Source organism: Callorhinus ursinus, unplaced genomic scaffold (genome assembly GCF_003265705.2).
Source record: "Callorhinus ursinus isolate GAN/ISIS: 27379988/994484 unplaced genomic scaffold, GSC_fseal_2.0 scaffold2, whole genome shotgun sequence".
In the NCBI taxonomy this organism is placed as follows: Eukaryota; Metazoa; Chordata; class Mammalia; order Carnivora; family Otariidae; genus Callorhinus; species Callorhinus ursinus.
Window position 1 is genome coordinate 69,159,971 of NW_027397064.1, and position 23,026 is coordinate 69,182,996.

A 23,026-nucleotide genomic window follows, 5' to 3' on the forward strand; every position below is an offset into this window, starting at 1 on the left:
AAAGGAGGACATTTTAAGGAAATCCACAGCAAATCAAATCCTTGGCATTAGGGAAATAATTCTCAGAAACTCTCAAAGGTTGTTTTTGGTTCAGGCCTTGGTTATTATCCTCTCCCCAAACTTCTATATCTGCACAGCTTAACTCCAGTCCATGTTTTCTCCTGCGTAAGCAGATTGAGTATCTAAGTATAGAGGCATGGTAGCAGTGATGGTGGAGCAGACTCCAGGCAAGGGAGCAAATGAATGCTTCCTTTGAAAGGAATAGAAAGGGGCATGAGTAAAGCACAAACACATACATGAGAGGAGAAAGACTTTCTAAAGCAGGATTGGAGCAGGATTAAAAACCCTTGTGTAGCTCAAAGTTTAAAAAAATCTTTATTGATAATTAACAGCTAGATTAGTGGTTCACAGCCCTGATCAAATATTTAGAATCACCCCTGAGCTTTTTAAAAATGTCAAGGTGCAGGGGACATCCCGAAGATTCTGATTTAATTGATCTGCCTCAAATCTACGTATCAGTGTTTTTTAAAAGCTCCCTCAGTTATTCAACTGTGCAGCCAATATTTGCCCAGCAATGCAACAGTTGTACAACTTAGTCTTTGAATCATTCAGAGGATTTGACTAATAAATACAGTCACAGCAGGCTACCTGAAAAAGGTGATCTTTTGCAGACTGAGGTTACAGGGTCCCCAAGTGTCCCCACCCACCACGCCTTGCCGTGCATAGTGATGGCTAAAATCCCACCACCGGAGTATCACTCCTTTGCTTTGACTCTATTTTTTTTTAAGGGAAATATTTCTGAGATTGTCTCATCTGTCATCTACACCTTGGAATAAGTGGGCTTATCAGATCATTAGAAAAACTGATAATAAGAGGATTGAAAACGGAGAGGAGGAGAGCCCCATGGGGATGGCTCCCTTGATTAACAAAGTTACAGAAGGAGAACTGGGAGGTAGCAATGACAGACATTATTCACGTCACAGTTCTGAATGAGCATCAGTATGGTATGTCCCACTAAATTTTGCTTCTTGTTTGTCAGTTTCCTAGGGCGAAGTTTTGGGGTTTTTTTTTTCTAAGAAAAAAATCCTAGTTGGTTGACTGATTATCCCCATTAAGAGCTTTAAAACTGAGCTACCAGAAGTTAAGCATCTTTTCTAATGTTTCATCAATTATTTTCTCTGTGTTTGATGATATATGAGTTTTGACCTGGGATTACCCCTAGAAGAGTGTGTCATCTAAGATATTTATCACAGCAGAGCTATAAGCAGAAAAAATTCTAAGTGTGCATGTGCTTGTGTGTGTGTTAGGTTAACTCTTATGTTTCTACTCACACATTTTTTTTTAAAGATTGATTGATTGATTTGAGAGAGAGTGTGTAAGCGAGAGAGAAAGAACAGGAGCGGGGGTATGGGGGAAAGAGCAGAGGGAGAAGCAGCCTCCCCGCTGAGCTGGGACCCCGATGCGGGACTCGATCCTGGGACTCCAGGATCATGACCTGAGCTGAAGGCAGACGCTTAACTGACTGAGCCACCCAGGTGCCCCTACTCACACATTTTTATACAAGGATCTGGATTGAGTGGTAATGGCTGCTTTGCACATCCAGTTTAGGATTAGCCAAAATTTGATTTCATGCACAACATAGCTTTTCCTTTAAAAAATACTCTCCTCTTTTCTAAAAAAATATTCACATTATTAACACTTTATTCATTCAGCTATGTTGGATGTTGATAATTTGATGGTGAGGAAAACAAACACAATCCCTTCTCTTTTGTAGCTTACAGACTTGAGGGGGAACAAACATCAGTAAACCAGTCAGGAGTATAACTCTAACTGTGACACATGCGATGAAGGGGCGTTACATAGTTCTCTAAAAGTTTTTAACAGGAGAACCTGACTGAGGTGGTCAGAAGGACAGGAAGCATTAAAAGCAGGGGTGTACGGCAGGTGCTGAAGTCCTGCGGTGAGAGGGAATGGACTTATTGAAGAAACTAAAGGAAGCATAGAGAACTAGAGTGTGAAGTGATGAAAAAGAGTTTCTGGTTTTTTTTAATTTTTTATTGTTATGTTAATCACCATATATTACATAATTTGTTTTGGTGTAGTGTTCCATGATTCATTGTTTGTGCATAACACCCAGTGCTCCATGCAGTACGTGCCCTCTTTAATACCCATCACCAGGCTAACCCATCCCCCTACCCTCCTCCCCTCTAGAACCCTCAGTTTGTTTTTCAGAGTCCATCATCTCTCCTGGTTCGTCTCCCCCTCTGACTTAAGAGTTTCTGTTTTTATCCTAACAACAATAGGAAACCCCTCAAGGGTTTTAACGAAAGAAGGACATGATCAGCACTGAGTTTTGAAAAGAATCATTCAAGTTGCGACGGCAAAGACAGATTGGAGGAAGGCAAGGATGAGGAAGGTTTTAAGAGTGGTTGGGAAGCCATTGTAATAGTCCAGGGAAGAGAGAAGTAGTTTGGGCTAAGATAGTGAAGGCTGTGAGGTGGCAGGAATGGGAAGAATCAGGGAGGACTCTGAGAAATGGGATGTATGTCTAAATGGCAATTGAAAGGGGGATGGACTGAGAAGGCAAGAAGTCTCCCAGGTGTCAGGCTTATATAAATACATGGCTGACTTTGCCAGTCAACATCAGTAAGACCACTGGAAAAGGACCAAGTTTGGGGGAAAGGTCATAAATTCCATTTTCAAATTTTGAACTGGAAATGACTTCGAGACTAAAAAGAAGAATTTATATTCAAAACTTGTTTGCAGTACAGTAGGGTATCCTTAATTCACAGCAATAATAAGAGATGCATTAAACTTGATCACATTTTGCAAATTAATAAGTAAACAATTTAAAATTAAGAGTGCTGTACTTCATCTTACTGCTTTGCTTTAATTACTAATGACACCATTTCAAACTGTGTTAGTAAATATGTTTTGGGGTTTTTTTTAGAAACAATGACATTGTGGGAATAGGAAATAATCAAGCTAGTAAATTGTGGCTGAGGCCACGGGGGGATGGGAGAGTAGGAGGGTAGGATGGGGGGCATGCGTGCGTGCGTGTGTGTGCGTGCGTGCGTGTGTGTGTGTTTTCTGGAAAGATTTATTGAGCTAACTAAACCAATGAGTTCACTGGTATTTATGAATGGTTCATTAGTGTGACTATCTGAACACAAGGTGAATTCACATTAAATGATAAGACTGCCTAATAATTAGTGTGTGCCACTCTTTGGAATTTGTAATTAGAGAAAAGAGACAAAATGAAAGGAAATAGGTAAAGGAATAGTTGTTATAAAATTAAAATCCTTTAAAGCCAATTCCATTTCTTTGTGAAACAAACAAGGTAAAGAGGACCAGAAGAATTGAAAATGTACTTCCTCTGTTAGTTGGTAACTCCAGGCTACATCAGTGTTTCTGGTTTTTATCCTAAAAATAGTGGACAATCCCTTATAGTTTTATTTATTATGTATTTATTTATTGAAAATCCCTAATAGTTTTAAACTAAAGAGTGACATGATCAGGATTAAGTTCTGAAAACAACTACCTGGGCACTCTTGACATTTGGAGCTAGATAATTCTTTGTTATGAGGGGACTGCCCTATGCATTATAGAATGGTTAGCAGCATCCCTGTGCTTCTACCCACCGATAGCAAAGCTCCCCCCTTGAGCTATGACAACCAAAAATGTCTCCAGACGTTATTAAATGCTCCCCTTTGGGAACCACTGGACTAAATCTAGAATGCCTGAGAACGTCATTTGACAACTAGTTAGGGGTCTATTGGCTTTTATTATGTCCCATAAATATTTACTGGGGAACTTCTTTGTTGTGATGGTCAGAGAAGAGCAAAGAAAAGTCTCTCTGCTTTTTAAGGATTTTATGATGATGGGGAAGGGTGGGGGGACTGACAAATATAGAAATTAAAGGATGAGGAAAGATGTCATTCCAAAGGAGGATGGGGAAGGATGCTATCTCAAGTGTAGGCTTCCACACTAGCCTAGAATTGTCTTGTAACTGGGGTTTTCTCGGTAGCAAAATCTTGAGATCTAACCTATCAACGAATGGGTTTGCCTGTGTTCATTGATAAGAGAATAGTCCACATGGAATATCCTTTGTATACAGTCTCTCCTGACTTCTCTGGAAATTTGCCTGATCCCCTATAGCCTGTCTTTTCTATCTCTCCCTGTCCCCTGACTCCACCTGGCCCTATTAACATGTTTAAATTTCACTGACCCTACCTGACCTGTCCAGTAGTTACTGTGCCACTTCTCACCCCATAATGACTAATCCTGCCGTGCCACAGACATGATTCTCTCATGAGTAACAATCAATTCTCACTGCCAAATCCCACAGCCTTCTGTTTCTCCTTCCTAGGTTTCCTTGGTTCTGCCCTTGCTTCCCTTCCAACTGTGCTCATGTTTTTCTTCTCTGGCTCTTCCTTGTGGACTTAAAAACCACATCGCGAACTCAAGTAATTAGTGAATTTAAATACCTGATGCGGTTTGGTTCCCTAGTATTCCTCTCTCACTTAAAGTGAGGAAGTGTATTTGTAAATAAAATTGAACTAAGCTATTAATTGCTACCTCCAAATTTTTTAAAAAATTAAATCTACCACTATACCCTTTGCAATCAGGCTGGCTCCTTTTAAAAAGGAATACTGTTTTTCACTGAGCAGAAGATATTGTTTTGATATCCTGCACAACAAAACACATCCTTGCTTCTGTTCCTGCTGAATACAAATGCATGCAAATATTGACTTACCCTAAAAGCTGGTCCTCTGTTTTACTTTCATACCTTTGGAGCAGCTCAAAGAAAAAAATGAGTCATTTCTGCTTCAGAAAAGTATAAAGAATTCTAAAGGTTGATCCCCAGTGTCTTTGGGAGGTTTTTAACTCATTTAGAAAAATATAGAAATGAATGCTTTTTTTTTGGAAATTTTTTAAAAGTGCCTTTTGGTGAAAATCCCCAAAGACCCGAGTGATTGGAAGAACTGGACGTCCGCTCAAGATTTCTGTGTTGAAGAAGGGGGAGCACTAGTCGCCATTGAAAATGAGGTGGAGCAAGGTAGAGTACTCAATGGTTCAATCAAGCAAAAATAACCTTTTTTATTCAAATATTTATTATAATGTTCGCCCCAAATACTAATATTTCCAAATCCACATTTTAAGTATTATATTGCTGATGACACATAAGTTTTCAGTTTAACCTATGAGGCTTATATCATGACAGCTGTAAAACTACATTGCATTGCTTATAAACTGCTGATTTTTGGAGGTTTTTGTCTCCCCAGTAGTAGTGGAAAAAATAAGGACATATTTATGATCTGTATTTCAAAATGGCTAACATAATCTGAGGTATATTCTTTTATAATTGCATGGTATAATTTTTAGATCCCTTTAGATTTACCTGTACACTTGTATTTGATATTTAGGCAACTGTATACTTCAGTTTAAGTATAGTAGATAAATCCTCTTTTGTTTAGAAAGGCATTGAATGAACACTGGAAATAGTTTTGTTAATAATATTATGAAATCCCAGGTTTAGCCAGCTAATGTCTGTCAATTTAAACCGAAACAGAAGTGAAAGAGACTGCATTACCTTAATAAGAACAAAGTAACAAATTCCTACAACTGATTGGTAATTAAGTTTTGCTGTCATTTAAATAAAATCATAACTATAAACAGAATTCTATGATTACCCAAATGGTTTATATGGTATTAAATTTGATAATGTATTCCTGTTTTTCAGCTTTCATTACTATGAATCTTTTTGGCCAGACCACTAATGTGTGGATAGGGTTACAAAATGATAATTATGAAAAATGGGTAAATGGAAAGCCTGTGGCATATTCTAACTGGTCTCCATTTGATGTAATAAATGTAAGTTTTCAGATTTATTTTTTAGAAATCATTTTACCAAGAAATCCTATTTGATACTTACTAAAGTATTTTTTTACTTCCTATACTTTATAGGCATAAATTTGTATTAGTCTGTTATTAATATATTAATTTTAATAATGTAATTACATATCATTTTCATGTGTTCCATTAATGTAATTACTATCACAATAATTATTTATCTTGTAGGTTATGAAATGATCTGTGAACAGGTTAATTAAATGCAAATAAAGGAATAATACTGTTTGAATTTTTTAAATTGTCCTTGATAAAAATATCAGTGTTATAATAATGCTATATGTTACCATTTTTTAAAAAAACATATGTATCTTTTTAAAGATTCCAAGTCATAACACCACTGAAGTTCAAAAACATATTACTCTCTGTGCCTTGCTATCAAGTAATACTAATTTTCATTTCACTGGGAAATGGTATTTTGAAGACTGTGGCAAAGAAGGTCATGGGTTTGTTTGTGAAAGAATACAGGGTAAGAAACATTTGCTTTTTTATTCCTTTCATCTCTATCCCCACTCTTCTCTTCCATATTTGTTTTACACACTGTATGACTGTCATTTTCATAACTACCAGTGCCAGGCACTTTTTGAGTTTTACATATATTTACTCATTTAATCTCCACTACCCCAGGATTATACTCTTTAGTGGGGTTCCAAAGACTACAGAGACCGCTTGAGAGATGACCACATTTATGCATCCATTTTGGCCATATTAAATGGCTTAATTGCTTTGTTCTGGATTTATGAGTGTATTCAGGTAATGAAAAAGACATTAAGAAAATGTTGGGAAAGAATCAGAGAAATAAACAAACTAATATTTCCCGCTTTCTTGGAAACCTAAAAATGCCCTCTGTGGCTAAATATGGCATGTAGCATGTTACTAGAGCTGATGATCAGAACCTCCAGTGACTTTTGGTGTGAAATACAAAAGCCATACTATTACACACAGTCAGGGGGGTTGATGATCAGGGCAGATGCACTGTAAGTGACCTTGAATAATAAAAATAAAAACAGCAAGAACAACAACAATAGCTCATACCTCATGCTTTCACCAGTGCAAGGCTTCCCTGTACCATGCTACTCTAGAAAACCATAGTTTGTGTCTGGAGCTGGGTGGAACTCTGGGCAGGCTGTGGTATATATACTTACTTGGAATATTAATTATACCTCTTAGTGTTGCATGCATGTGAACTCTTTAATGCACTAAGTGTCATCCCCAGAAAAGCAATTCCAGGGAAGCGCCATTTCCTAATTCACAGTTATTACTTAAACATAATAATAGTCGGGAACTGAATGAAGATACCCAGTCAGTTATAGCAAGAGTATTATGAGAAGAGTAGAGTTTTGTAGGGAAAGAAATATCAATATACCATGTACTTACACACTTATGATATACCTGGCACTGTGCCTTGGCTTCAGAAGCATTAAGGCATAAAAGCCTCCCAACAATGCTAGGATAGGTAGGTGAAAGTCTCCCCATGTAACAGATGAGAAACTTGAGGCTTAGAAAAAGTAAATAACATATTCGAGGTCTCATAGTTTTGGGACTAACAATGTATATGTTCTTTTAGACATAGTATAAAGTAGCTGTGGTTGAGAGTATAGGCACTGGAGTTCACAACCTACTTGGGTTCCTTCCCCATCTTGGTAAATAACTGTCAGTGAAGTTTCTTATCTTCTCTGAACTTGATTTCCACATCTGTCAAGTAGGATAATTACTATCTCATAGACTCTATGTATATACAATGCTTAGCAACTTGCCAGCATATTAACAAATGATAGTTGTTTCTATTATTATTTCCAAAAAATATATTATTTAACTACACAAATTCTTTTTTGAAATTAATTATAATTATAATAACGTATTTAAACTGATACATCCAGCAAATTATCATTTCAACATATAGCCAATATAAAAAATATTAATGAGATCTCTTACATTCTTTTTTTTTTTGTAGTAGGTCGTTGAAATCCAGACAGTATTTCACAACACATCTCCATTTAGACAAACCACATTTCAAATGCACAATAGTGCATTTGCTACCATATTGGATAGTGCAGGTCTGGAAGAAGAATGTAACTACACAAATTCTGGTAGCCTACAATAGATGCCCAAATTATGCTCCACTTCTTTATTTGCCATATAAATATGTGCTTACATTGGACTTAGAGCCTAAAGTCTAACTGCCTGAAAGATAAAGATTTCTAAATAACAGGGAGACAAGGACAAAGTCAAGAGCCCCATTTTGGGATGTGGTTTCCAATAGCTCTTTCTTTTTTAGGTCAATGGGTGGCAAAATCATGTTGCTCAAAATCACTTATGTTTTGAAGTTTGTTGGAATCAATTACACATGGAGAATTCTATATGTGTGAAAATACAGATATATATTGGGGGAAACAGTCAAATTGGTATTTTCGTCACACATATGAAAAATTTCAGTTACCTTAATCTTACCAATTATTATGATTTTTAAAAATCTACCATGATATTATACTGGGTTTTTAAAAAAAATAACCTTAGAATTGGTACATAGGCTGGCATACAGACCCCTAGTGAAGAATAAACAGGTATAAAAGTGTACTCCATCACAGTTTCGTTGGTAAATAGGTTAATTTCACTTTGGTTTTACAATATGAACTACTATTATATGGAGGTCACATTTTCAGGTAAAAGTCAAATTCCCATTTTGCCATTTTTACTTGGCATAAAGAACCAACATTTACTGAGCACCTGCTGTGTTCCAGGTACTATGTTCTAAATACTGAGTTCCAATTAGTGCCCTATATGGTTATCTCTGAATCCTACCCACACCCCTCTAAGGAAGGCCTTACTCATTTCTTACAGAACAAAAATTTGAGGTTTGGCGGGATTACTTATTTTCCCAACGTCACTTAGCCCTGTATAGTCAGGACTGGGCTTGATTCCTAGGTCTTCTGACCTGTCTACACTTCAGCGTGCTCCTTTTCAACCCCAAATGTAATAAAACCAGTAAACAGGGAAATATTCCAGCTACTTTGGATCAGACAGTTCAGAAATTCTTGTCTTATTTCTCTGTTTTAGGTTTCCTAAAATAAGCCTATCCTAGTACATAATATAGTATAGAACAAAAAGGCAAGTGCACATATTAAAGAGGAAATATCTTGTGTGTAAAAACACGGGCTTAGCTGTCACATAATCTGTCACTCATGAAAAAGAAAGCACCACTGATCATGTCTGAGAAAACCTTGCCTTTTAATTTGTAAATCTCGACTCTGATAGGTGACATATTAGTGGGAAGTCTTTATGGAACTGTGTATATTTTAAGTGTTTATTAATGTAATTTTAAAACTTATTTTTAGAATTTATGCATGTAAACATTAAACATGATAGCAACTATCATGCAATCTCAAATTTAATAAACGGTGGTATTTGAGAAAATGCACTTGTAAAATTAAGTCTGCAACATTGTATATGACGACATAATATATGTCAATATTCTCTTAGTAAGTAAGTAAGTAAGTTCTGCCAGAGCAATATGTGTTAGGCCGGGTGTAGGGAGTGGAATAAAACCTGCCTAAGGAGATCAGTTCCATCAAAGTGGTCAGTTTAAAAAGGGACAGTAAAAAAAATAGGAAATCGAGAAATGGTTAACTATGTGTATACTTTTATTTATTTTTATTTTTTTAAAGACTTTATTTATTTATTTGACAGAGACACAGCAAGAGAGGGAACACAAGCAGGGGGAGTGGGAGAGGGAGAAGCAGGCTTCCCGCTGAGCAGGGAGCCCGATGCGGGGCTTGATCCCAGGACCCTGAGATCATGACCTGAGCCGAAGGCAGATGCTTAATGCTTGAACCACCCAGGTGCCCCTATATGTGTATACTTTTAAAGACACTCATTTCCTAAACATTCTCATTCTTTAGCATCACCTATGCTTTCAGGTATTATCCTCATTTTGAAATAGTTCTGGGGTGGAAAACTCTGACGTTAACCACAGAATGGACCGTTATGACAGGGATCCAAACTAAGCTTTGCCTTTCCTCTTTCTCAACCAGATGCTAAAAATGATTTTTTTGTTGTTCTTGTTCTAGATACCTCTGGACACAGCATAAATACATCTGATATGTATCCAGTCCCCAATACCTTGGAATATGGGAACAGAACTTACAAAATAATTAATGCAAATATGACTTGGCATACAGCAATAAAAACCTGCCTAATGCATGGAGCAGAATTGGCCAGCATTACAGATCAGTATCACCAGTCCTTCCTCACTGTTATCCTCAACCGGCTAGGACATGCCCACTGGATTGGACTATTCACTGCAGATGTAGGTATCTTAAATCCCTTGGAACATCCCTGCATAAGTAAGTTTTACATCTACCTCCTTAGTGATATGGCAACTGAAATTAATACAAAAAAATTCCCAGAAATAATAGTAAATGTAACATTTAAGTAATTGGTTTATAGAAAAACTACTGACCAACCTTATGAAGAGCCTATGACTACAAATTAAGGGTATACCTTTTTAGAGTATACATCCACTTGCCTAATTTCTGGGAATTAATGCCCTTCAAAGGTCCTCTGAAAATTTCTGGGTATCCGGGGATACTGCCTCATGTGGGCAATGGAACACATCTTAAACTCAAGCACCTGCATTTGAGTAATTGTTGCATTTAAGAAATCCCCAAGAAAAATGGATCATGCTTCCTGCCTAGAAATGTGATTATTAATTAATTCAGTACCCCCTTGGAATTTAACACATTGGTTTTCTCTCCCTCTCAGGATGTATTTTGGAAAGTAAGACCTTTTTAGTTTTCTCTTTTTTTAAGTAAAAGTATTATACGCTCAAAGTAGTGAAAAGTAAAATCTATCTATTCTATCCCAACCTCTGGTTCTACTCCCCAAAGATAATCACTTGTAAACAGTTTCTTGTGTGTCATTTAGAAATTTTCTACTTATACACATATATACACATAATGAATGAATATCTATATTGTTTTTCAAGTACAAATGAGGTCATACTATATGTGCTGTCCTTAAACTTGCTTTTTGTTTAATATGCCTTATACAGCTTTCCATGTCAGCACATAAAAATCCAACACACTCTTTGGGACAGCACCACATAAGGATATAGCATACCATTCTCCCCTGAATAGAAATTTGCGTTCTTCTCAGTTCTTCACAATTACAAATAATACAAACAAACATCTTTGTGCAAGTTGGATAAATTCCTAGAAGTGAAATTGCTAAGCACACTTTTAAATTTTAAGAAATAGTGCCATATTGCCCACCAAAAATTCGTACTGATTTACATGCCAACAACTATGATAACATGTCATTTTTTCATATCATTATCAATACTGGATATTATCAAAATTTTAATCCTTGCCATTGGGATAGGTGAGAGAATGGCATTTTATGGTTGTTTTATTGTAGTTTTGCATTACATAATGTTTTAACGTCATGTAGTCAATTTTGCATTATGGCCTCTGGATTTTGTATCAGACTTGAAAAGATTTTCCCCACATCAAGAGCATAAAATATTTAGCCAAGTTCTCTTTAGCACTTACGTTTTCAATTTTATGTATGAATCTTTGATCAATCTGAAATTTGTTTTGGTGTCAAGAACAAGATATTGATCAATTTCGCTCTGATTGCTTACTGGGAAATTATGGTGGCAGGGAACCAAGGATTCCCAAAAACTAAAAAAGATATTGTTGTGACAGGTATTTCTTTTTGCCAGGCCATATTCTCAAGCTGTCCTAGACCCCCTGAAAAATAAGTCTAGATGTGGAAATATAAATCTATGTGTGAAGTAAGGGCTGCTCAAACAGCATTGAGTAATGCCACCAGCAGTCCTAGCAAGGAAATGATGGCTCAATTTCTCTCCACAGAATGGTCTTAATTTTGACTGGTCAGATGGAACCAAATCTTCCTTCACTTTTTGGAAAGATGATGAGTCATCCATCTTGGGTGACTGTGTTTTTGCTGACACCAGTGGGCGCTGGAGTAGCACAGCCTGCGAGTCATTTCTTCAAGGAGCAATTTGTCATGTACCTACTGGTAGGTTCAATTTTATTCAACTCAATAAATACATACTGGGAACCTACTGTGTGCAACGCACTGTGCTAAGCAGGAGCTATGAGTAAGAGTAATACGAAGTATCTGTCCTCAAGAAGCCTCTGGTCTGCTAGGTGCTGTTCAAACAAATAACTATTATACCAGGCAGGGCTACCAAATGATGGAAAAGAGGTAGCAAGTGTTGTGGGGATTAGCAGGAAAGAGAACATATCATATCCACTTGAGAATAAGTAGAAAGACTTCTTGAAGGACATGACTATGGAGACTGGCCTTGAAGAATAGATGGGATGTAGTCAGACAAGGATGGGACATGGAGAGGCATTCTGAGCAGAAAAGTTTGGGCAAAGATATGGAAGGAAGAAAGGACTGAACATGTATAAAGCAAAGCTGGTGTTGAGATTTGCCTGCATGGCAGGGTACCAGTAAGAAGAGGTGGGAGATCAGGCTAGAAACCTGCATTAAGAGCATGTATGAAAGAAAAGCTAATTCTGCTTCTAAAACACCATAAAAGTTATCCTTCCCTTTTCAATAGCATTGCATTTATTGAGTGTTTAAGAAGAGTCAGACACTAGCTCATTTAAACTTCTTTGTAGGGGCACACTGGTTGGATCAGTCAGTAGAGCATGCAACTCTTAATCTCAGGGTCAGGAGTTTGAGTCCCATGTTGGGTATAGAGATTATTTAGAAGAAAAAATTTTAAAAAATAAATTTCTCAGGTAAGAAAGATGTTGTTAGCTCTCTTTTTATAGATAAAGAAACCAAAGTGTGAGGAGGTTAGGTAACATGCCCACAGCCATACACAATTAGGATCTCAGCATGGATTTGACTCTCATGCTTGACCTCTAAAGCAAAGTCCACCTGAAATGTCCCTTAGTTATGTATTATGTTTTGTTATGCTATGTTACTTTAGTGAATGCATTATTTTTCTCTCATAGGTTGATTGGCTGGTGAGGATTTTCTAAATCTATAATATTCAGCACTGCACAGATCACATTTTGTACATTTGGAAGTGCCTCTTGCTGACTTCATTCAGTTTCCAGTATTTCCATGAATCACATCCCCCAGTTTTTCCAACCTTTAGGATACCAATTATAAACAGGAAAGACAGCAGCACCCATGCACCACCCAAATTAAGACTAAGAAGCTATGCATTAATATACCGTTATGTGTAGGTAAAGATTATTTTTGCCAGAAATGCTACAAACCAGTCTTGGTTTTATAATCATTTTTATTAAACCCACTCTTTCAGAGTATTATCATGAAAATCTCATTACACATATTTATCTTAGTCTGTCATAGAATTTAGTGCAATGTTTATCTTAATAAATGAACCCAGTCACCACCCTAAAATCATAACTGATTTTTGTTCGTAGAAACAAAACCATATGGACACCCAGACTTGTGCTCAGAAACTTCTATTCCCTGGATAAAATTCAAAAGTAATTGCTACAGTTTTTCTACAGTCCTAGACAGTATGAGTTTTGAGGCTGCTCATGAATTTTGCAAAAAGGAAGGTAATTCTTTTGTGATGGTAAAATGCTTTCCAATGCATTCCTTCTTGACATTTCAGTAAACAATGTGGTTTTCTTCATTTGTCTGATTATTTAGTGACTTTAGGAGCAACAAAAAAACTGAAAAAATAAATACTATTGAATTTGCTTGTTTGAGGATGGTTTATCTATGAAATTCAATGTCCAGGATAGAATTTGAAAACCTAAATGATGTCTCAGACTACTACACTTTCCCAAGAAAATGTTCCTTTTGAATGCATTTGAATTATAAATTTTTAAAGTTCCCTAAAATTAATATTCTATGCTTTGATTTCTTAAGCACAACCTTGTATCTTTTAATAAATGTGGTATAACTTTTAAATTTTTAATCAAAAATCACTTATTTACAATAGAAATTTTCACTCTGCAAAGACTGAGCTTTATAAATTATGGTATGGGAGAGATTTTTAAAATTGTATTACACATAAACACAAATACTTATTTACTGCTTATTTCTTTTATAGGATCTAATCTTTTAACAATCAAGGATGAGGATGAAAATTCATTTCTCCTAGAAGAGCTTTTTGCTTTTGGTTCTTCTGTCCAGATGGTTTGGTTGAATGCTCAGTTTGATGGTGACAGTAAGTGATTTGGGTAGAGAAGAGGAGAGGGCATAAATAAATACATGGTAGTCAAGATTGAAGAAAATGGCATCTGCAAACCAGAAAGCTCTTCTTGGATACATTTGCTGTGAAAAATAGCATGAATCCTAAAGCCATTTCTTCCAAAGACAGTATCACTAACCCTTTTCTATACCCTTGTGTCCCTTGAAATAATCCTACAATACCAAAAATGAAAACAAGGAAACAACAAGTTTATCTTATACTTACCCTCACATCATGAAGATTCCTGGATGGAAATTTGTGTTCACAGACTTAGTCATAGACAACAAAACCCTATTTATTTGAAAATACCCAGATTATTTCCCAATGTTATAAGAGCACAACAGAGTTATAGAAATGTTTCAGGGATAAATTGTGCTATTAAAATTATTTGCTTCTCATAAAAACCAGGGTTTGTGATCAAATGAGAGCATGGCATTCTTCTCTCTATGTAATTGATGGTTGTTGAAAGTACTTATAAAGAAAATTATCTTAATTGGTATGGAGAACTTATTACAGTGGTATACCAAGGTGGAAGGTGGGGCCACTCTGATAAGGGGGAGTGTTTCAATCACAGACATCGTTTAGAATTTCTAGTCCATTGTGACAATAAAAAGATGACCGACTTTTAGTTACTTTTATTGTTGGTTTTAAATCCTTTCAGACAATGTACCCCCATTATTGCTTACACATGGATGGACTCTATCATTGTTCCCACACCTTAGTATACCCGTGGATTGCTTTTTAAGGAAATTCACTGTATAATTATTTTAGAAAGTGAGCTATTTTGCAATGATATAGATGTTAGGACTTAAAATGATTTCTTTAAATTGACTATAATGCTAGGGAATATTTCAAAATTCACACTGTTACCTTAAGAAAGATGATATTCTAAATGAACTAAATTAAAACAGTATATCTAAAACAAATGGAAAGTGCTGTTCACAAGGCAAATTCACTAATACCTACATTTTGATGTTGAGTTCATGACTGTACCTACTGATTTGCTTGCATCAGATAAGGAGACAGTCTCCTTAAGTCGAGGAGCTGCTTTTTATGGTTCATTCCAGTCTTAGTGTATTTGATAATTGTACATATAATTCATAGTAAGTCAGCAATTTTTCCACAGATGAAACCACAAAGTGGTTTGATGGAACTCCCACAGACCAGTCAAATTGGGGCATTCGGAAGCCAGAGATGGATCATGTCAAACCCCATCTATGTATTGCCCTGAGGATCCCCGAAGGAGTATGGCAGTTATCCCCATGTCAAGAAAAAAAAGGATTTATATGCAAAATGGGAGCAGGTGGGTAAAGCCAGAGGGTAATTCTTCATTTTGATTCTACCCTGACTAATGTTGACCCACCTCTTTAGCATTTAAAGCTTTGAAAATCCAAGTATTCGGGGAGTATTCAGATAGATTCTAACATTATCATCTTATTCAACATCAAGTAAGTCAGAGGACATTTCAGCTCCTCCTTTCTCTAATATGAAGAAAAAAATCATTATAAAGACTATGACTTTCCAGTGTCACCCTAGCCGTTAATGGGCGAAAAAGCAGTTTAACCTCAAAAAAATAGATCTAGTAATATTAACCAGCAACCCTTATTCTGGCAACTGCTACTCAGAAATTTTAAGATTCATCTTCGGTCCCAGAAAATATAATCTAGGCCTAGATATTCTTGCTGTGGATAAGTAGATGTGATTCTCTGTTGCTAGCCATAATATATTATAAAAGTCATAGTTTAACTTTATCTTCAGCTACACAGTTTGTGGTGATAAAAAGAAATAATAATTTTAGAAATCTAAGCCAGAAAATTCTAGTCAGTTGCAAACAATACAGAGATTTCTAAGATAGGATGTTAACAATGATTATGAACAGTAGAAATGTGTTTTTAATAATAATCACAACATTTCTAGATGCCAGTATTGCAGAGAAGGAGGAATTGGTGTGGCCTCGGCTGCTGGTGAAGGTTTCTGAGAAGAGATAAGGTTTTGGAATCCCAAAAGATAAAGAGAATAGAGAAGGGAAGCCATATTAGACAAAAGTCCCAGTATGACTAAAGGCAACAATTGAGAATAAGCTTATATTAGAGTAAAGGGCTCACGTTAGGTGGTGATGGGAATAAAACTGGACAGTAATGTAGGATCCATTCGCAGAGTACCAGTCTCAAGAGCTGGACTTCATGGTGAAGAAGACAGGGAAACCCTATGTGTTCTGTAGACACCTGCTGTGAAATCACACTCATCCAGATGTAAAGGGATGCAGTTGTAATTTGAATGATAGAACTAGGAACACGAGGAAGAGTAGAAATGGGAAAAGAGAATCATCAGGCTTTGGTGATCTGATTAGACACTGGGTGGGAATGAAGGAGAAAAAACTGGTAGGTGTCTGCACCAATGGTTAAGCCCAGTAGTGTGGATAGCAACTCTTGTGGAAAACATGACTAAGCCTAATAAGTAGTGTGCCCAAGTGATCAATAGCATTCAATTTCAAGAACAGATCAGAAATACCTCATGTCTATACAGGACTTTAAAGCTTCCTATAGTATAGAGGACACTTCTTTCATCCCTCACAGCAACTTCCTAAGGCAGTGGAGCAGATACAATATTCCCATTTTACAGATGAGAAAAGCACTTGTCCAAACTGGGGCTACATCAAGGACCATGCTCCAAATATTCTGACTCTACATGCTCCTTCTATATCTGCCCGCTGCATGCATCCAGAGAATAAATATTCTTTTAAGTCTTTCTTTAATAAGTGTCTTTACACACACATAATATATGTTTTCAATAGTATTACGAAAAAGTATGTGGTATTATTTTTAAGATGCAAAAACAAGTTTTGTTAATGTGGTTTTGCTGTTGGTGACAATGTTTCTTTTAAATCTCTTTTAAGTGTGTAAGAATGAATGGGCATAAGTACTGCACCAAGGCACTTTCTCCACTCGCAATCCTTTTACTGATCTTCCTCTGAGTCATTCTCTACATATTTCTCTGGATCTTTACCTAGATTAAAAATAGCAGAGCTCAAATTTAGAGATAGAGCCTACTTGAAAGAGATACATTTCTACAGTAGAAAATCCTCAAACAGAACCCTCCAATTTTTTGAGTGGGGGAGCTATTATTCATTTCCCAAGTTTCTTGAGATCGCAAAGGTGAGAAGGTGCTGATTTGGAAATCCTTGCGTGGAGGTAAAGAGATTATCATTGCTGGACAAACTCCATCTCAGAGCTTAACAAAACTTAGTTCCATGCAGGCAGGGACTATATTTTATTTGTATTTCTATTGCAGCACAGTGCTGAGACTGGATGGAACTTTTTCAGCTTAAAAAAAAAAAGCAGCATATGTGTTTGTGAGCAATGATAATGATTACAATAAATCAGGGGTCAGCAAAATTTTCTTGTGAAGGGCCAGACAGTAAATATTTTAGGCTTTGGGGGCCATATAGTCTCTGTCATGTTGCCATTGTAGCGTGAAAGCAGCCACAGATGATACATAAACGGATGAGTGTGGCTGAGTTCCAATAAAACATTATTTATAAAAACAGGCACCAGATCTGATCCATGAACCATAGTTTGCTGAGCCCTGCTATAAATAATAACATAATTTTGCTGAATTAAAAGAAAATTTTCATCTCAGGTTTTTTTTGTTTTTGTTTTTGTTTTTTTTGGTTTTAGATATTCACCCAGTAAAGGAGCACTCAGGAAAAGGTAGGTTTGAACAGTACAGAACATTTTGATTTCTCTTAGAAATAATAATATAGAAAGTAACTATGTGACAGTATCTATCCTAACTCATTGTCATTGAACTTTTCCTTTCTTCATCTTTTTTCAGGACCAAGTCACAGTATTGTACCTCTTGCAGTAGCATTGACACTGATAGTAATTCTGGCACTTTTCACAATTTCCTTCTGCATATACAAGCACAATAGAGGTATCTTCAGGAGACTTGCACAGTTTAGGAATCCTTACTACCCTACAGCCAACTTCAGTACAGTACATTTGGAAGAAAATATTCTCATTTGTGATCTTGAGAAGAATGACCAGTAACAATGAATTCAGAGAATGCTACAGCCCTAACGATAATTAAAGACAAGAGGAGTCTCCCCTGCATTTTCCTTTACATACCAGATACCACTATAATGTGAATTGTGTCACTATTTTAATTATTCTTAAACTGATTACTGGTTTTGAACTGTAACCAAATCAGATGGGTGTTGATTTATTCATTTCCCCAAACTGTGATCTATTCTTAAAATGGGGAAATTATACAATGGTTACTAGTCAGAAAACAAGAACTATTAAAAGTTACTCCCTATTGAAGACTCTCGAACCAATGTGAATAATAGGTTTTGTATTAATATGTTTCTACTGAAATTTAAAAAGAATTTTCAAACTAATTTGATATCTATTCAGACATTTACTCACACTCATTTCATTAAAAAAGAGAGGAAGCAAAACAAATTTTATAACTCTATGCTTGTACACAAGACGAAAAGTTAAAGGTTTCTGAGAGGTTTCTTGTTTGTTTTCTAATTCAATCATTTTAGCATCAGGGTTTAGAAAACAAATTTCTAAGCTTAAAACTCACACATTCTGGGCTCTAAACTAATATTTAGGGTGATATTTGTTTTTATTAGTTCTGACTTCTCCAACTAAAGAAGAAAAATTACCTGTCTTTAAATAGGGAAAGTCTTGGTTAGCAGCACACTTGCATAAGCAACTACATAATGTGGCCTAAAACCTTCATTTACTAAATGATGACTGTTTGTTATTTTAAAATATAGATAAGCTTAAAGGAATTTATTGAAGTTTTGCTATAGTTAAAACTCATGGCCTTTATTAAAACTAAAGGTATAAAATAATATATAACTCTCCTAACAACTAAAAAATATAAAATATAATTTAAATCTAAAGGGGGAAAAATGAAGATATGAATTACAGTACCATTAGAACCACACTAGAAGATATATTGAGAAGTACTAAATAAATGACTCTCCAATTATAATCTAGATACTTTTGCTATATAAACGGGTTTATGTGGGGTGTTCTATTTAGTAAACTATGGTTCTTAAGAACCATCTCTGTTTGTGTTGGACTAGTTAATGCTGTTGGTAAATAATGATTAATAGCATGATACTGTCCACAAATTGAATATCACAGATTTGACTTTCCTTCACAAATTTCTCATTATGGAAAAGTGACTTCAGAATAAACATTTTAAAGTTTACGCATTCCATAACTGTTCCCTGCATTCCTATGAAGAACCACATGCCATTCTAGAAACCGGATGGATTGGGGTGAGCAAATTAATGAGAACTTGTTTTTATGTCACTTATTTTCCAATGAGAGGAAAGTGAGAGAAATCCAGTAAAGAAATTCATAAGTAGAAAATACCAGGTGGTTATGAAAATTAAGTAAGGTCTTGTGATAGAGAGGAACTGGGGGAATCTCAAGCCCTCCCCAGAGTGTGCGTTTTAATTATTACATCCTGCTGCCCTGAAAACTAGTGGCCACTAGTCACAAGGTGGAGCTCTGGGAGAAAAGATGAGTGAATCTCTAAGTGAAAAGCCATCATCCTTAGAAATAGAATTTGATGAACATACCCTAAGAGTGGAGTCCTCGTGGCCTGAAACAGTTAATACAACTTCCAAAAGTGGCTCTTTGCTACTGGTGTGTAGCTTACTCACTAGGACGATCTACTTCCATAATTTTTTTTTAAGTTTTGAGACTTCATTTTTTAAAAGATATTCTATTATGTAGCGGTTGTCTATTTAGAACTCACAAGAATAATTGGCTTGAACTAACCAGGTGGTATAAAAGCCTGATTTAAAAATCTGTCAAGTGAAATTAAAGTTCTGTTCTTTTCAGTGGGCTTGGTAAAAACTGCTAATCAATTATCCTTCTAGTCAAGGTATATTGAAGTGGAATAGTCACACATAGCAATTTGACAAAGTATGTCATTAATAAAGTGGTTTTGCAGAAAGAAATTGCTCTGTTTGTCAATGCTCTGTACTTTGCTATTTAGTATTGAGCTACATTTCTGGAGAATCTGTCCCCATGGACAAGATCATGTACTCCTTCCCATTACTGAAATTTCAGAAATAGAAAGTACTGAAATATTATGTTTTATTTATAGATGTGCACTTTAAAAAACTTTTTGCACATCTATTTTTAATCTGAACTAGATTTCATAGCTATAGCATGAAAAACAAAAAAGCATCAGGGTCACAAACTCATTCACACATAATTAATGTGCCCCTCTCCAAAAAAATATATATATCAATTATTATCCATAACTCTGGGTAATGGAAAATCTTGGATTTTACAATTAAATATACCTTGGGCTCTTCCAATTCCAGCAGTCCTCTTTTAGTTTAAATGCTTCTTCAGTTGAAAGTTCCACTTCCTATCAAGGGTGGATTAGATGATCTCTTTAGATAAACAGTCTTTAGAAGTTTCCTTTTCCTCCTCAGAATGGTGTTGGATATATGAAAACTTGTGTTGTTGTAGTACTGGGGGGAGAAGGTGATAAGTGACTATAAATATGTGTTATTTGTGTCCACTGAGGGTAGTTGTCTGGCCCCACTCCTGGGAACTTAGCTGGCATCAGATATGAAGCCTGTAGTTGGTGCAATCTGTAGTCTATTCTCTTTGATTTGGCTCCATTCTGGCTCTCCCTGGCACTGCCTTACCCTCAGTATATTGGCTGTGACTCCCATTGAATTCTCTGCCTGAACACTGCAGCTATACAAGGCCACTTCATCTCTGCAGTAGTGAGATCTATCTAGCACATCAGTTACTCTATTAGGGGAGGCTAAGTGCTGTAGCAAACAATCCCAAAATCTCAGTGGCTGAACACAGCAAAGGTTTATTTCTCATCGACAGTGGTTTTGCAGGAGGACTTTGCATTCATGGGTCCAGGCATCTCCTATATAGGAGGGCCTCCAACTTAGAGGGCCTTGGAGTCCTCCAATGGGTCTCCTACCTCTACCTGACAGAAGCTAACTTAGGACCTATCTTTGATTAAGTATGTAGCTTTCGTGGACTATTGAAATACATTCTTTAAGTTAACAGTCTTCATGCTAAGGACACATACCCTGAAAGTACATAAAGATTTCCAAGGAACAGAGGGCCATGGATATTTTTAAGGAGCTCAGCTTCCAGAATCTTTAACCTTCATATATATTCTTTCTTAGAATTAACTTGTATGAGAACACATGTGACAGCATAGTGTCATGCTGGTTCTTCTTTTCCACCTCTCTTGTACAAATGCCTATCTCTACCTTAGAAAACAAAACAAAACAACAACAACAACAAAAATATGGCTTTCACCCCAAATCTTGCTATGATGCTTTATCTTGGGAAAATCCTTCATGGCACCAAACAAAGGGAAAAAATTCAAAGTCATGATGTTAATGAAGCTTCTTTTAATAAAGGAATTCTAAAACCAGTATAAAGCCTCATGTCTTTCCCTGTGTTTATACATTTTTTGATGAAAGGATGAAGTGATGAGTGAGAAATTCCATGTTGGGATATTCTAAGTTAATACGCATTATACAGAGTAACAAGAGAAATGATAACTACTACTTTTGTTTAAGACTATATCATGCAGCCCCTAACTATTGCCAGAGAAGGTATTTCTGGGGAAATTTCTGGTGAAAGCAAAGGGAGTATAGATATAAGAACCTGACATCTTGGGGTGCCTGGGTGGCTCAGTCATTAAATGTCTACCTTTGGCTCAGGTCATGATCTCAGGGTCCTGGGATCGAGCCCCGCATCGGGCTCCCTGCTTCTCCCTCTCCCACTCCCCCTGCTTGTGTTCCCTCTCTCACTGTGTCTCTCTCTGTCAAATAAATAAATAAAATCTTTTTTAAAAAAAAGAATCTGACATCTTACCTTATCCTGATGAAAAGCTTATGACAAAGCCCTGTGCTTTATCTGTCTTAGATTTCTAAGTGCAGGTGAATATTAACATGCTCATTGAACTGAAAAACAGAATCAGATTTTTTTTTGAATGTTTATTTGTCTTATTTCGCTCAGGGATTTGACAATGAAGATTGGCCTTACCTATTAAGTTTTATGACGAATATTTTTCATCACCTGAATAAACTAAATTGACAACTTTAGTGTCATGATTAAAGCACTTAATAAGATAAAGACATTTTAATAGAAAATAGTATTGGCAAAACTATAATGTCATTAGCAATATCATTTCCCCAACCTTACTTGGTATATCAGATAAAACAAGCGGTGCCTATGAGTGAAAGAGCAGAATTAATAGTCATCTGAAAAGTCTTAGGAAAGCCTGTTAATTTTACTTCTAGGAAACTGACAAAGTGAATCACTTTAATGACTGGGTAACAAATCCTTTTGCAACTTGACTGTTTCCAGTTCTTTGCTTTAAGCAAAACTCAAGAAGGACATAATCAAATTATCAGTTGACAGATGACAAAAAGTGATTTTTATTGTAGGATCACCGTGACTTTTGGCACAAATGAGAAAATAATTCAAATAATGAAATTATATTGCTATAACAAACCCCCCTTCATTCCCATCTACTTATTAATATGAAGAAAGTTTTTATTTTGGTCAGGATAGGTTAGGGCATGCTGTGAAAACAAAACAAAAAAAAAACCTTCAAATGTTAATGGTTCAAAACAAAACTCAAAAATTATTTTTTTTTGGTCATGCAAAGCCTGCTATGGTTCCATTGGTTCTCCAGGGAAGTTCACATCCAAGAAATAACTCATAGATCCAGGCTCCATGTCCCTACCTCGGGAATATGGGGCTTTCAGTGATACTATGGCAGGAAAAAGGAGTAGACAACTCTTAAGTTTCTGCATCCTTAAGTGGCACTTCCACTCACATATCATTGGCCAGACTAGTCACATGGTCCAAC

The 23,026-nt window shown here is 36.2% G+C and overlaps 1 protein-coding gene across 4 annotated transcripts in view; it reads left to right on the plus strand.

The window, feature by feature from the left end:
- PLA2R1 (phospholipase A2 receptor 1) overlaps nucleotides 1-21,600 on the plus strand; it is a 116,067-nt gene extending 94,467 nt beyond the window's left edge. Inside the window, exons 21-30 of one of the 4 annotated variants that reach the window (XM_073883486.1) lie at nucleotides 4,942-5,059; nucleotides 5,744-5,874; nucleotides 6,232-6,379; nucleotides 9,978-10,216; nucleotides 11,784-11,952; nucleotides 13,344-13,409; nucleotides 13,985-14,101; nucleotides 15,252-15,428; nucleotides 17,803-17,835; nucleotides 17,960-21,600. In XM_073883486.1, the coding sequence (XP_073739587.1) occupies nucleotides 4,942-5,059; nucleotides 5,744-5,874; nucleotides 6,232-6,379; nucleotides 9,978-10,216; nucleotides 11,784-11,952; nucleotides 13,344-13,409; nucleotides 13,985-14,101; nucleotides 15,252-15,428; nucleotides 17,803-17,835; nucleotides 17,960-18,174 (1,413 nt within the window). In that variant the 3' untranslated portion in view covers nucleotides 18,175-21,600. Of the gene's footprint in view, nucleotides 1-4,941; nucleotides 5,060-5,743; nucleotides 5,875-6,231; nucleotides 6,380-9,977; nucleotides 10,217-11,783; nucleotides 11,953-13,343; nucleotides 13,485-13,984; nucleotides 14,102-15,251; nucleotides 15,429-17,802; nucleotides 17,836-17,959 lie in introns of all 4 variants that reach the window. The other 3 variants (XM_073883491.1, XM_025854162.2, XM_073883482.1) reach the window with 3 other exon arrangements.
- The last annotated feature ends 1,426 nt before the right edge of the window (nucleotides 21,601-23,026 follow it).